The sequence below is a fragment of the Sparus aurata genome, chromosome 23, assembly GCF_900880675.1.
Source record: "Sparus aurata chromosome 23, fSpaAur1.1, whole genome shotgun sequence".
NCBI classification, from domain to species: domain Eukaryota; kingdom Metazoa; phylum Chordata; class Actinopteri; order Spariformes; family Sparidae; genus Sparus; species Sparus aurata.
Window position 1 is genome coordinate 15,842,694 of NC_044209.1, and position 14,931 is coordinate 15,857,624.

Consider the following 14,931-nt stretch of genomic DNA (forward strand, 5'->3'; position numbering starts at 1 on the left):
AACAAAGAACTCATTTTGTTAGCAATATAATAATAACCCCTATCTAATCATAGGTGTAGATTGTTCTGTTGTGGTGATGTCTGCCTGTAATAGCCAACTGTGTGTAACATGTTCGGGTCAGGTAGCATTAACACGAGGCAAAGTCCCACCATCAAAGCAGAGATTAGGCTGACCGAGATAAAGCCCTGTCCCAACAACACTCCTGTCAAATTAGGTCGTCTTAAGTACATCCGCAGTGATCTACCTGTCGCCGTCAAAGGTCACAGACTGCTTGACATACATTGAAGGAGTGTGACCCGTGTGTGCGATTGTGACTGTTGGTGTTTGTGCGTCTGTCTGACTCACCCAGTGGAAAAGGTGTTCGCTCCCTCATGCTGCCCGGGGGCGTCGACGTGACACACCGCAAAGTGCTGCATGATCTCTGCCATGTCCTCGTGGCTGAAGAGCATGTCCCAGCAGGTTTTGTCTGGGGGGGAAAAAAAGGAGGCGGAGGTGGATAAGTGATCGTTGGCTGATAATAAGGAACAACCTGAAGTAACATGCAGCTGTTGCGCCTCGTCTACCTGCATGATTTGAGTCTAGATACTGTAATGTAACAGATTTAACAATTAGCGTCTGATCCAACACGGTAATTCAAAAACAGCCCAGGCTTTAGGCACGAGAGCAAATGGTTCACCTACTTAGTGCTATATAAGGAACCAGACTTACGGTTCAGTCCGATGTCATGCATGGTGAGGATGCATGGTCTGTCGGCCTTGGGAACCCCCTTCATTGTACAGTGGATTCTTCCATGAGGAGTCTCCACGTCATGCTCCTGCAGGTGCAAAAAAAGCATAAATGGATACAAACGGATTAAAAAACAATAAGAGCTGGTAATAATTAAAGTGATATGATTATATGATTATATATTGGATGTCATCATAATTTATCTGTCATAAGTGTTGTCTTTTCCTGGTTTTAAAGGCTGCATTATAGTAAAGTGACGTGATTCTCTTAACTTACCATAGTGTTCTACTTGTTTGTATGCTTATCATTACCCAATCAGTCAGTATATCCACATAACTGGTGAATAATATTTATATTTTAATATTCTGTGAAGGTACCAGTGGTCATCCCTAAAATATTGTTGCAATGTCAACATCAAAGTATTTGGTCGAAAATAACCTGGTATCTGATTTTGTCAAGCAGTCCTAGAATTTATGAAGTGCTTGTGATAATATTGCAATACTATCTTAAAGAGATTGGCCCAGCCCTGAAAATGATTTAACAAAATTCAGAGCAAGTGTATCAGCGAGTTCAGCTTTCAGTTCCAGTAAATGAGAAAAATGTTGCCCCACATTAAAAACCGTCCCAATAAACCGCACAGGATCTTCGTTTTGCAATGATGCATTCACAATATTTTTCATTATTGCTTCATCCAGCCATCAACATCTTAAGCTTTTTCTTGCAGTTCTTCTCCAAATATTGCAAAGATTGTCCACTTTTTCAAATCCCAGCCATTTTTTCAACAAGCCACAAAACAAAAACATAACAACTATTTTCTAATCAGTGCTTCGACGGCAGGCAGCATAATCCACCAAATCCACAGCTCAGCACAAACATTTCAATATCAGTCTACTCACGCTGACTTCAATCTCAGCCACAATCATTTCCACATCAGAATCCTCCAGGACCATGTTTGCAGGAGAGGAGTTCAACGCCGCTCGCTACTGAAAAAGGGTCGTTGCAGAGGCTCCCTGAGCTCTAGATCCAACTGTTGGTAAACCTCTGAAGTTGTTTAGCCTCGCTCTGTGAGCTGCATTTTTATACCCCCGCTGCTTACCAGTTGGCCTAAGCTCCTGGCCTCCCATGGTGCCTGCAGGCTGGTCAAAACAAGCTAACTCTAGATGAAGAGATCCCTAAATTGGATCAGCCAGCTTCTGAAGGGAGGGGGAATTGGCTACTGTGTTGACATGATGAGTAAGGATGGGTGAGTGTGATCAATGGGGAAACATGCTGAATGAATGAGGAGGAGCAGAACAGCCGTCATTATTCAGCTTTATTTCAGGGAAATGTTTTCAAATGAATGGCTGTGAGTAAAATCTGGAAATTCAAAGAGCTAAACAAAGACTTGTGATGAACGTCATAAACATCTCTCCACAGACAGTAACCTGAAGCAATACAGAATGTGTTTTTCAAAATAAAGGTTCTGTTCATTCTTGCATTTTTTTTGGTAGATATTTTAACAAAATTACAGTTATTACCCCAGATTACGTGTTGTCCTAAAAGTTGCTTTTGAAGAACTTTCTTCCAAAACAAGACACAACGTCCTGTCTAAATCATTTTGCTCTGTTGAAAATATACTGGTGAATGTAGTACCCCGTACACAGCCTTAATTTAATGTATTTTCACTCAGATAACATCTTATTAATGGCCTGTGTGCAGATCGGATCAAAAAATAAATCACATAAATCTGTCCCATAGTGACCTGACCTGCAGGCCTAACATACTGTACAGGACAACCTGATGGAAAAACGAGCGCTAACAGCATGTGATTTGCGCTGCAGGAACATCCAGGGAGGTGTATATAGCCTATTTACTGGGCACAATGTGCACGTAAACATCTCAGGATTCACCTGGCTCCACCTACCCTCCACCTCTACAGGACACACTCTCAGGCACGTAAGCTACACATAATCCTGCAGCGTGTCTAAGAGCACGCTTGCATTTTATGAACACCTGTATGTGTGTGTAGAAAACGCATTTGTGTATTTACTATTCAATAGTTCCACCCTCAACTTCTTGTTAGCAGCTTAGCTTAGCTGCCACAGAGACGTCAAAGACTTGCCCCGGATACTTCAGTGTGACACCAAAATAAGTCAGAAGAGCTTCAAGAGCAAATTAGCTCTTTGATGGGACTAAAAGCGCTCGTTGGCAGATTCCTGCCCAATGACCAGACGGCCTACAATGTGACATGCTCTGACATCACAGACTGGAACCATTGTGCTTGAGCTCTGTGCAGCGGCGCACACTTTTGAGCACTTTCAAGGTAACTAAGCCCAAAAATGTTTGACTCTTGAAGGCTTCATCATCACATCTAATTTACTGCTATAAAAGCAATTGCAAAAAAAAATCAAAATATTCCCTATTTGTAGCCGCTCAGTAAAAATACATTGGCACACACACTGTCTTATCAAATCAATTTTGGATCTCTGGGCTTATATACATATATATATATATATATATATATATATATATATATATATATATATATATATATATATATATATATATGGAAAATATATATATATATACACACACACATATACTCACATATATATATATATATAAATAAAATATATTTTATTGGATAATGTGGTTTTTTTTCTTTCTTTAAGTCTTATAACAAGTCGCGATCCTCTTCAGCTGTGTAGCACAGTGCTGAGTGCTGCAACACCGTTTTTTCCAAACATTCAAGACTTTCTACAAACTCAAGTCATTTTTGAGGACGACAGAATGTGTTGTACTGACACTGCTCCTTTTCAGATCGAGGGTCTGAGCGCTGTCCAGGGTGCTGAGAAGCCCCCAGAATCTGCAGCACCCACATACTAACCAAACTGTGTGTGAAGGTCAAAGTGTAGAAAGTGAAAAAGTCGACGCACTATAGCAGCGCTATCTTACAAATCCAGACCAAACTGTGTTTCATCACTTTCAGCAGCTGACTGAAATAGCAGAGGCCCAATTAGATTTCAGTCCTAATGAAATCACAGCGGATGAAGGGTCATCACCAAGATAAATGAGCCGCAGCCACAGCTATGTTGGTCAGAGGCTGAAGATTTCTAGTTATCAACCACTAGATGGTACCAGACAAGCTCAAATAATAAAATATAGCATAAAACCGGGGCTTTACACAACCAGTGACTGTCATCGCCTGGCATCGTCAGCTTCAAATGTTAAAACTGGGTTTACAACAGGTGGGAAAAATAAATGATGGATCTTGAACAACGTACCTTGATAACGAGCTGCTGCACAGCCTCTCTCAGGCCCTGCAAGGAAAGAACAACAGAGGGATGAAAATATAAAACTAATGCAATTACAGTGTAGCGTGCTATAATCTAATATCCTGAGGGCGTCATTCTGTCACTGAATGTATCTGCACATCCATATGACCTCCATCATATCATTTCTGTTGCACTGTTCTGTAGTGGTGGCTGAAAGATTCACCATTGAGCTGTTCTTTGTAGAACTCACTGTTGGAGTGATGGGTAGAAATTAGGTCAGCAAACTTTCTCTGCAATTAACTTCACAGAAACTTCCATATGAACCTACTGAGGTCATTTAAGTGAATCCTAAGATGGTAAATAAAACATTTTTGAAGACATGTATCTAAGACGTATTAGAGGATGACTCCGACATTCATACGTGTTGGTTTCGTAATGCAGCACAAGAAGCAGTTTGGCTTAATTGAGGAAGTTGATGTTCTTGCACAATTCTCGTATTTTGTATTTGTATTCTGTGCAACACCACTGTCCTAAATACAAATCCCAGGTCTGTCACAATTTGCCCCCCATCAATTGTTTGTGCACTTTATAAGTTTTCAACACATAACATCTTTTAGACATTAAATACATTACATTACAACTACATTAAATCTGAGACAGAGACACAATTCACCCCATCACATTATTAAAACCCTAAGCTTTATTTCAAGGTGAAAAGTTACATCATGTTGCTTTAATATGCACTTATTGTGAGTGACTTTGGATCAAATGACAGCTAAAGAATGTAATGTGATATCTACCCTGAGGCTGATATGGACGAGACTGGAAACCAATTCTTTTCACTTTTGAAAAGTACTTTATGCACTCATGCCCATTCATTAGTCTGTGATTAATATCACTGCTGGGAATTCAAATATATGTCCAAGACTACAATGACTACCAGTAAGATTATACATGTTCTTAAAAATGCTGTATTTTGTGATGAACTGCTTCATCTGCATACATAAAGATGCATTATGCAAGAATTGTTAGTTGAAAAATAGTTATAAATAAGTGACTAAAATGAATAACATGAATAATGTGGGTAAAGTTCTGGTTCTGGTTACAGTGTCTAAGTTCTTTTGCTAGCAGTATTAATGCCACCACTGCCCAAACTACCAGTCTGGATTGCTAGCTGCACAGCTAACGGAGCTAACTGGCTCCATTTAGCAGCAGTTAACAGCGACTCTAGTGATATGCCGCCCTCTGTTTGTTTTGACTACAAATTTGACAGTTGGCCAAGTCTTACATATTGCACCTTTAAAGCAATCCACATGAATATTTTCTTCTCTGAGTTCTAACCAGTTCATTTATCTACTGGTAGGCTGACAAAGGCACATCTTTTGTTGTATTTAATCACCAAAATCCTCAAAATATGCTTTATAATACTTTACTGCTGACAAAACAATACCAACATTTATACAGTGAGGGCCATTTTTGTGTATTTATTGAACACAAGGAACTTGGCAACTATAAATCATCAAAACCTGAGCAGATGCAATGCTTGAGCAGGTCACAACACATCTGCGAGAAGCCTTTTCGAACACTGTTTGACTTGGCTCTGTTCAGAATACATACCGGCAGTTCCCTGTCAACAAGCAGCGGTTTGGAGACAACCTGGATGTCGTCCATTTCGAAAAGCTGAGGAGCCTGACATGGGAAAGAACAGAGTTAGTGAGGGACTGGTTCAACCTGTGTTCCACAAGTTTAGCCTGATCTTGGATAATGCGTGGGGAAAAGGTATGTTGGCCTTCCCTAACAAAGTACAATAAAGTCTGATGTTAGAATTTTTCACTGGATCTCAAAGCTCTTAAAAAGGTGTGGCCAAGGTTGCCGGGCTTGATTTGTCCACAATAAAATGAACAGGCTGTTTAAACGCCTGGGTGGGCGTGTTCCTTATCCACACAAAGCTCATAAAGAGACCAGAACCAGATACCTGATCACACTCACGTACACACACACACACACACACACACACACACACACAGGTGTACAGAAACCAGGAGCATGCAGAGGCTGGCGCTGTGATCTGCGCTAACATGCGTGCTGTATAATGGGCCACACCTTGAAACACACGAGGCCTGAAGTCTCAACCTGAGCTAACTCACAGGGGTGAAACTGAAGCAGCCCCTCCCTGATGATGAATTCAAATCCAGCTGTGACCAATGCAAGATGCTGGACAGAAGCGTCTATGGAAAAAATAGGAAAATAGCAAAGTTGATAAAGCTGCATGAAACGCCACGCACGGGTAATACGTCTTCACAGGAGCTTTATCCAGAGTGTGGCCTTTATTTTTCAAGAGAGAACACTGACATCCTGCCCAACGAGAATGACTCGAGAGGGAGACGAGGGACAGAGAGTGAGAAAGCCAGGCGTGGACGATGATGCCGTGTTGGAGGAGAGCGTTCAGGCTGCGGCCCTGCATGCAAATCAAATTAGTCAGTTAAGAGGGCTCTTTGTCCGCTGGCACCGGTGTCTCCTGAGAGCCAGGACCCTGCTGAGGGGGGCCTTCACTGACGCCCCACACAGACATACACAGGAAGCAACGGACACCCCGGTTCCCATCAACACGCCCCGGCCTCTTTTCAGCCCCTCTGCTGGCTCTGTCACTTTTCTGTTTGTCTTGCTTTTCTGCTTGGTTGCAGTCGCTATGTTTGCTCTTTCCAGACTCCTTCCATCTGCTTTGTGCTCTCTGCCTGTTGCTGTTTGCTCACAGAACACTTATCAACATGAACCTACGGGATTGCAGTGTGGTCAACAGATCGAGGTGGTCTTTGTAGAGGAAGTGATTCATCACATTTCAAATGTGGAGATGACGGTTGTCCGGCAGAACACGCCCTGGACGCACACAAACAGACACATGCTCCTCTGTCTGGAGGAACAGAGACCGGAGCCAGCCGGATCTCACAATAGCAGAGAGGAAGAGGAGTATCAAACAACAGGTTCATTTTTCTGCTGAGGCCTTCAAAAACATGGCCGCCACCACACTGCAGGAGCTTTGTTGGAGAGGACAAGAAATCGGCCCCCGCTGAGATTCCACAGCCATGACACTACAGAGAGCGAGCGAGAGAGAGAGAGAAAGAGAGAGAAAGAGAGGGCAACAACACCACCCGGGTGTTTCAGATCAGAAAAAAGGGGAAATCGGTTCAAGCATCAACACGAGGGGGGGAATCCTCTAAGCCTATTTTCAAATCTATTTGCAAACACGGTGACATAAAACCGGCCCAGAGAGCTCATTAACCAACAGCCGACTGCAGACTTCCTCCGTACTTGGCCACCATCCCCACCTGGCAGCACACCCAGGGAGAGCCTGGCTGGGCAGCAGGATGAGGCAACTAGGTCACCTGCTGTTCACAGCAGCGGTGCTCCTCCAACTGTTCACCTCGCCCAGCTAATGTTTCACCTGGCCGGGAGGGAGGAGGGTGGGGCTGTTAGTTTAACCCCTCATGGTGACCTTTCTTATGTGACGTCAAATACATTTTATTGATGTGGAGATGTGGATTTAAATATCCAAATGAAAAGAGATTTATGATGTTTCTCACGTCAACACCGCACTCAAAGTGGAGGGGTGTTTTTGCAGCACAGCTTTTTTCTCACAGGGATTTTGTGTTGCTGCTGCAGCGGGAGGCTGTCTTTAACCTGGCCCGGCTCCAAACTGGGCTTGTGTCAAACATTGTCTTTAACCAAGCCAAACCAGTTCCTACATGCATGTTCTCTACCGAGAGTGTGTGTGTGTGTGTGTGTGTGTGTGTGTGTGTGTGCTTTTAGAAAAGGCTGTGGGGGAAGAAAACAAACTGCTCAGTGAAGCAGCTCGGGCCTGGCAGAAGTGAGACTGTGTTATGCAATCATTGACAGGAAATGGGGGAGGATATAGGCTCGGGACGATCTGAAATGTGTGGCCCAAAATCATCTGCAGAACAAAAGAGCAGAAACAAGACTGAAAGTCTCGTGACAACAGGCGCTGTGATGAGGCTTTCACTATTCTGCTCTCATTATCTTCATCAACTCGCATGTTTAGGTGTTGATTCCTGAAAAGCTGAATTTTTGAAAATCCAGTGTTTTGTCTTGAAGCGAGATGATGTGTCCTGAGCTCTGGAGGGAAAACAGCAGCTGATGCAGGCGTACAGCACGAAACACATCACTGCTTGTTTTCAACAGCAGATCCACAGATACAACACGCGCTGCTCTAAGGCGGGACATCCCAGTTACAAAACAGCATGAGCTCAAACTCTTTCTCTGCTCGTCAAGGGAGAGAGAGATAAACATATGTACTGATTACATTTGGACCACGAGGTCCAGAATCAGCCAGAATCAGGGCCAGGCCATCCTTCCTCCCATAGTTTTAAATCCACAAGCTGGCGATATCCATCTGTAGAAACAATGATTGCTTCCCTAATCTTTGGGAACTCACTTAATCTGTCAAATCCCTGGTTCTGAAATATCAGCAGCAGCAGCAGCAGCAGCAGCAGCAGCAGCAGCACTAAGCCCACTCAGACCTACATTCTGTGACAGTGATATTAAAATGTGTGGTGTCTCTGTGGCTCAGTAGGTGGAGGCCTGAGTGCTTCCAGAGGGAAACACCACTGTTGTTGTCAACACACCTTCTGAGCTCAGGCTCAGATTTTAGGATTTATCACATTCAAATTAAAAGCTCAGGACGCAGTTTGATTCTGACGGCAACAACAGACGGCAGCTTGTGTTGTGACACGCTGACTCTAATCTGAGTCCACAAACAACATTTTTTCATTCAGCCAGATTCAGGGACTCACTAACTAACCCACCTCCACCTCCACCTCCACCTCATCCCCACCTCCACCTCCACCTCCACCCTCACCTCATCCCCACCTCCACCCTCACCTCATCCCCACCTCCACCCTCACCTCATCCCCACCTCCACCTCCACCTCCACCCTCACCTCATCCCCACCTCCACCTCCACCCTCACCTCATCCCCACCTCCACCCTCACCTCATCCCCACCTCCACCCTCACCTCCACCTCCACCTCCACCTCCACCCTCACCTCATCCCCACCTCCACCTCCACCTCATCCCCACCTCCACCTCCACCCTCACCTCATCCCCACCTTTTCTTTCTTTTTCTTAACACCAGGCTGATGAAGGGAGAGTGAGAGGATTTGTTACAGGGCGGGTGCTCTCATGGTGTTTACACTTTTTTTTCCATCAAAGCTTCCTACTTGTGCGCTGCGTGTGCGTCCAGTTTGACCAGCACGTTGACGTATGACCCTACCTGTTCACCTGCCACACAGAGGAGTGTGTGTAGCTGTGACAACGTGTGTGTAGCTGTGTGTAGCTGTAACAACGTGTGTGTAGCTGTGTGTAGCTGTAACAACGTGTGTGTAGCTGTAACAACGTGTGTGTATCTGTGACTGAGGCACATTGAATAAAGGGATATATGTGAAATGTGTCGCTCTTAAAATCGTCTCAGAGATATAAAAAGTTGAGTGATTTGAGTTGTTGTGCCGAACAGAACCGAACCGAACCGAACTGAACAACCTGTAGAGAAGTATGCTGAACACAGAGTAGTGCGGCTGAGGACACCTACCTGTTGGTTGGACGGGTGATTGTCCTGGTCGAGAACTCCCACAAACAAAAACTCCACTCAAAAATCAAACTGGGACTTTCTTGTCGCCTCTCTGGTTCGGGTTCGGGTTCGGGTGACAGACGTGTCGCTTTGTTTATAACGTGCAGCGCAACAAGGCGGATGTGTGAGGGACTTTATAAAGCTTCGGGCGGTGCAGCCCGGCCCACTTCCCCTGCTGCGCTCTCGATTGGGCAACAGCAGCTGTGGGACTGATCGCCGACTCCTTCCAGCGGTTGCGTGATGAGACTCAGCCGCTCAGTTACAAACTGCTGCTGGATGAACTGGGACTTCCACGGCTTTGACTCACTGCTGCTTCCCGGTCCAGTCACAGTCACTGCGGGTGTGGCGCTTGATTTTCCCGCATGAGTGCTGATGCAACAGTTTAGCTGTAAGTGTCATTACTCTGACAGTCCGGACCGGTCCTCCTGGAGACCGTGTGACGGTGGACTGGACTCTCATGGTCAGCTGGTACTTAAGAGTCAAAGTTACTCTATAAAAAGTACCTGAGTGATATTATCTGTACTTAAAGGTACAAAACCTAAGAATTTTATTGAAATTATATATTTTTGAAATTAGAAATATGAATTGTTTTCTTTTGTAATCAGTAATATTATCCATGTGATTAAAAATGTTGTCACAAAAATAGACCCAGTCATAAGAATTTGATCTCTCTCAAATCATAGCCGAAACATAAAAAACTAACGCAAAGAGATCACGTTAAATTATGTTAAAGAGATATCTGCTGAAGTCAGCTTGCTAACCAGCTGGGCCCAAACCCGTCCGGGTCCAAAGCTACCATGGTAGCTGTGAAAGCACCAACACCTCCCCCAGGGCTCCAAACTTAAAACCGCTATCTGCATGGCTAACTGAGCTAGCAGTTAGCAGTTACTCTGGTTATACCATGTCCCCCATTTGTTTTGTTTATGTAAATTGTTTACTTCTGGCAATACATGTACTTAAGTATCAAAAGAACAAGTAAAAGTAAATTATACACGTATTGATTAGCATGCTAACCAGCTAGCCCCAAGCCATCACATCCAAAGCATGCTAGGGGTGTAAGCACCACCAATCCCATTAGTACTCCAAGAATATATTTCATATCGCTAACTGCATGGCTAATTGAGCTAACAAGGTAACTACCTGAGGAGCTAATAAACAGCAGATAAAGTTAGCAGCATTAGCAGTTTCTCTGGTCACATTCATTTGTTTTGTTTATGAATTTGACATGTGGACAATTCTTACATATAGCACCTTAAAAAGTAACAAAAGTCACTTTCTGGCAATAGATGTATATAATTACCAAATGTACAAATACAAGTTAATTATACATCTGTTAACATGTATGTATACACTTTATACTGGGGATCAACCGATTGCTGACTCCACTAGATTAGGTATAAAATTGTTATTTTGGTTCTGATGCAGCCTGTAATCGAAGACAAAACCAAAAAATAAACTCATCACATGTAGTGGAGTGAAAGTACTGCCTCCATAAATCAGCAGAAAACCGAAATACCCAAGTAAAGTACAAGTAGCTCAAAATTGTATGTAAGTACAGTACTAAGTGACGCTCTATCACTTTAATTACATCGGCGTGACAGACCTCCTGCTCTCCTAGCAGAGCGTAGGCAGGATCTGGGCAAAGCTGCTTGTCCTTTTGACTATAATTCATCTCACTCTAACTGAAGAGTCACATTCATAACAGTAATTTTACAGCCTCCTGCACCCCAGCAGCTGACATGTTGTTTAAAGATGTGTTCAAGCCATTGTCTGCTGTGGCCGTGTGAGGAATGCAGCCAGGCCTGCAACCTTGATTTGAGGCCAGGAGGAGATAAGTCTGTACAAAGGGAAGCCCTTCCCTCTCCTTGGATCATACTGCTGTTCCTTGATAGCACATTGCTATTGTCTAATCAAAGTTAGCTTGTCTTACAGATGTTCTAATCAATATCACAAAAGAGACAGTTTAAGCTCCTGTGTGAGCTTCTGTACAGATGTTGCATTGAGGGAAAGCATGTAAGACATGTTATCTGCAGCGATCAGCGCTGAGTGACTTTAAAAAGATAACTTATTGGAAGTAAAGTCCTGTGTTGAATGTGCTCTTTGTGGTGTTACATGTGTTATCATGCACACAGCGTGTCATCTGAGTGCATCCCTCAGCATCTTTCTTCTAAGCATGTTGTTTGTGCTGTTCGTTTCACTTGGCAAGCGTGCACCACAGTGCATGGCTCTCCATGGAAAAGTCCACACCTGCATTCAAGAGTCTGGCTGTTACACTGTGAATCTGCCAATAAGTGCTAGTATTGGCAATGAGTGTGTGAAAGGTCCTTGTCAAGATACAATAGCCGCACTGTGGGCTTGTAATGTGAGGCCCTCAATAGGATCACGATGGACAATAGGCGCATTGGAGGGGGAAACTATAACCACTATGCTAATTTCAGGTCAGTCACTTTGGACACTGAAAAGCGCTGGGAGCAACGCTGACGGACACAAACCCAACAGACGAAATTCTTACATCTGGATATTCGTAGAAAACACTGACGCTGTGAGTGAGTTCTTGTTTCTGGCTCTACAGTTACTGTCCGGTTATCATGAAACAAAGACCATGTCTGAGGGCTTGTCAACTGTGAGAGATTTAGTGCAGCATATGTGGGTCGCAGGGTGACTCAATGATTGATAAGACCAGTGGACTTTCACCTGGCTGATTGCAGTGTTTGTAGGAGCAGCTGGCCGACTTTACAAGGCAAAATAAGGCCAGGCCACCCAGCTCCCCCTGCCACCCACCCCCCCCCCCAGCTCCCTCCGGCTCCCCCCAGCTCCCTCCGGCTCCCTCCCGGCTCTTCATGTATGGACGCCTTATATAGCTTGTAATTCATTTTTCTGATTTAGTCTCAGTCTTTTCTCTTGACTTCCTTTGCGAAAAGTGCTATACACATAAAGCTTTCATTACTTACTGATGTCATGGCGCTTTGGTTTAAGTAAAGAGAAATAAATCATGGGATAAGGTGGTGTAAGGACACGGCACATAAACGCAAAGACTTTTCGAGGAAAACTAGAGCAAATTCGACCCTCCGTTTTGTGTCGCTCATTGGTCATGTTGCTCTTTTTCTCGTTCCCCCTCTTCCATAATAACACAGTAGGCCTGTGATTTACATCCAGCACCAGCTGAACTGTTTCCTGCCCTCGTATCTCCTCTGTGCTGTGTGCCAGTCAGGGGTCACCCAGTTGAAGTGTGTTCATGAAGTTCAACATGATGCACTGCTGTTCACTGCAAACAGAGCACATAGTGAAAGAGAGAATTGGTAGCACTGAAGGTCAAAGCTTATTGGTTCCTCTTTCTATTTGTTGAATCCTGTTCGGCAAATGTACTTTCATAAAATGTGATATGATAATGGGCTGTTTCCTGACATCTGTTTGTTCCTCACCTTTATTCAATACACGCCCGTCCCAGAGTCTGTGTGAGGCCCTCCTCCGTGGATTCAGCCTGTCATTACAGCCGCATGACGCAACAGGCTCTCAACAGGAACTGGTGATTCAGACACACATGACATGAAATGTGCCTAGTGTCACGTAGTAAAAGGTTGGCAAGTTGATTTAAATATTTTTTTTCAATGAAGAGCCAGACAACACAAATGCTGTTGCACCGACAAAGTCTGTTGGCCTCTGAGGTAAATCTCTAATCTTTTTTGTAAAATTAACAAAGAAAAGTTAACCCACTGTCCGAGGTTAGCTGTGGTGTCCACATCAATAATTACAAGCAGTGTGGTGCCCATTTTGGTTTCTGGTCCGTTAAATATGAGGCAAGCAGGTGGTTAGCTTAGCTTAGCAATTAACCTAGGCTATATCATGTGTTTAATGTGTAGGTTAAAAAACCCAAAGTAGCCTAAAAGCCAGTCTAGCTACTCCCCAAACTGTTTCTATTAATTATAACACAACAGCAAGGTAGTTAGCCTAGCTTAGCATGAGTACTGGAATGGTATCAGTCAAAAAGGAAACAAAAAGGTCAGCTGGGGGCGCTGTTTAGCTCAGTTGGTAGAGCGGGCCTCCCATGTGCTGAGGCTCTGCAGCGGACCCGGGTTCGACTCCCGGCCCGGGTCCCTTCGCTGCGTGTCGCTCCCTCTCTCTCTCTCTCCCTGTTTCCTGTCACCCTCTTCAGCTGTACTATCAATAAAGCCATAAAAGGCCAACAAAAAAAAAAGGTCAGCTGTAGCTCAGGAGGTAGAGCGGGTAATCAGAGGGTTGCTGGTTCTAATCTGCTGGTACCACTAGCTGTATGTCAAAGTGTCCTTGAGCAAGATACTGATGAACAGCTGGCACCTTGCATGGCAGCCACTGCTATCAGTGGGTGAATGTGTGAATGTGACAAGCACTTTGAGCTATAAACCAAAAACCATCTACAAGCATCTCAAGCTCACGTAGTAACAGTGACTTGTATATCATTGTTTAACATAAACAAATGTAAGGGGACAGACTTTCCCTGTCGATGGTGTTGACTTTCTCATCTAGCTTTCACAACGTCTGAATTATTCATTGTGCTTGTTCAATACACAGATAATGATTATTATAAACCCCTTTGACATGTGTATTTTGGGGTTTTCAATTGTAGAAAAAGTTCTTCTTACTTCCCGGCAGCCAGAATCCAGGTGTTACACATGTGATGCAGCTTATTACAGTTTATAGGTCATCAGACAAACAAACAGTGGATTTTTATTTGGCTGTAAAGTGAGTTTAGTGCTGTTGTGGTAGGTGGTTTCTGTTCCAGTTCTCCTCAGCACGACCTATATTCAATACTGATAATCACAATAAAGTGCATTTACTGGTGTGATAAGACTGTCCTCTTTTCTCTTGATGTTGATAAGCTTGTTACTGAGTGACTAACCAGGCTGATGTAAAACAGTCATTAAACAGTAAAGCCTTAATAACGTTGTGTGTTTGGTCTGTGTGCTCCTCGGGACAAAGGTTGAACTAACTACACCTACAAAACTAACCTACTGAGTTTATACTGCTGTCTGAAGCGGATGGTGTAATCTCACAAACTGTCAACCATTTTAAAGAAAGTAAATTGTTTTTTAATAGTTATTAAAGCAGATTTGTTTAAATGAAAGCAGTTCAGAGTGACACAACCGCACTGACAAGCAGCTGACACATTCTCAAAGCAGTCAGACAAGAAAGTCTGTGAAGTTGTTAAAGGACTGTGTCTTAAAAAGACACTAATGACCATCACTTTTCTTAGAAATTCAAAGGCACAAGACTAGTAACAGATTACATTGTGTTCATTCATGTGTTCACACTGTGTAACCGAATCCTAACAGAT

At 43.7% G+C, this 14,931-nt stretch overlaps 1 protein-coding gene across 2 annotated transcripts in view; it reads right to left on the reverse strand.

Annotated features, from left to right (window-relative positions):
* LOC115575366 (protein NDRG1-B-like) overlaps positions 1 to 9,772 on the reverse strand; it is a 16,370-nt gene extending 6,598 nt beyond the window's left edge. Inside the window, exons 1-5 of one of the 2 annotated variants that reach the window (XM_030407388.1) lie at positions 9,582 to 9,772; positions 5,598 to 5,669; positions 3,990 to 4,025; positions 709 to 814; positions 346 to 466 (exon numbers count right to left, since the gene is read on the reverse strand). In XM_030407388.1, coding sequence (XP_030263248.1) covers positions 346 to 466; positions 709 to 814; positions 3,990 to 4,025; positions 5,598 to 5,651 — 317 coding nt within the window. In that variant the 5' untranslated portion in view covers positions 5,652 to 5,669; positions 9,582 to 9,772. Of the gene's footprint in view, positions 1 to 345; positions 467 to 708; positions 815 to 1,622; positions 3,007 to 3,989; positions 4,026 to 5,597; positions 5,670 to 9,581 lie in introns of those variants that run through there. The other variant, XM_030407389.1, reaches the window with a different exon arrangement.
* Between the last annotated feature and the right edge of the window lie 5,159 nt (positions 9,773 to 14,931).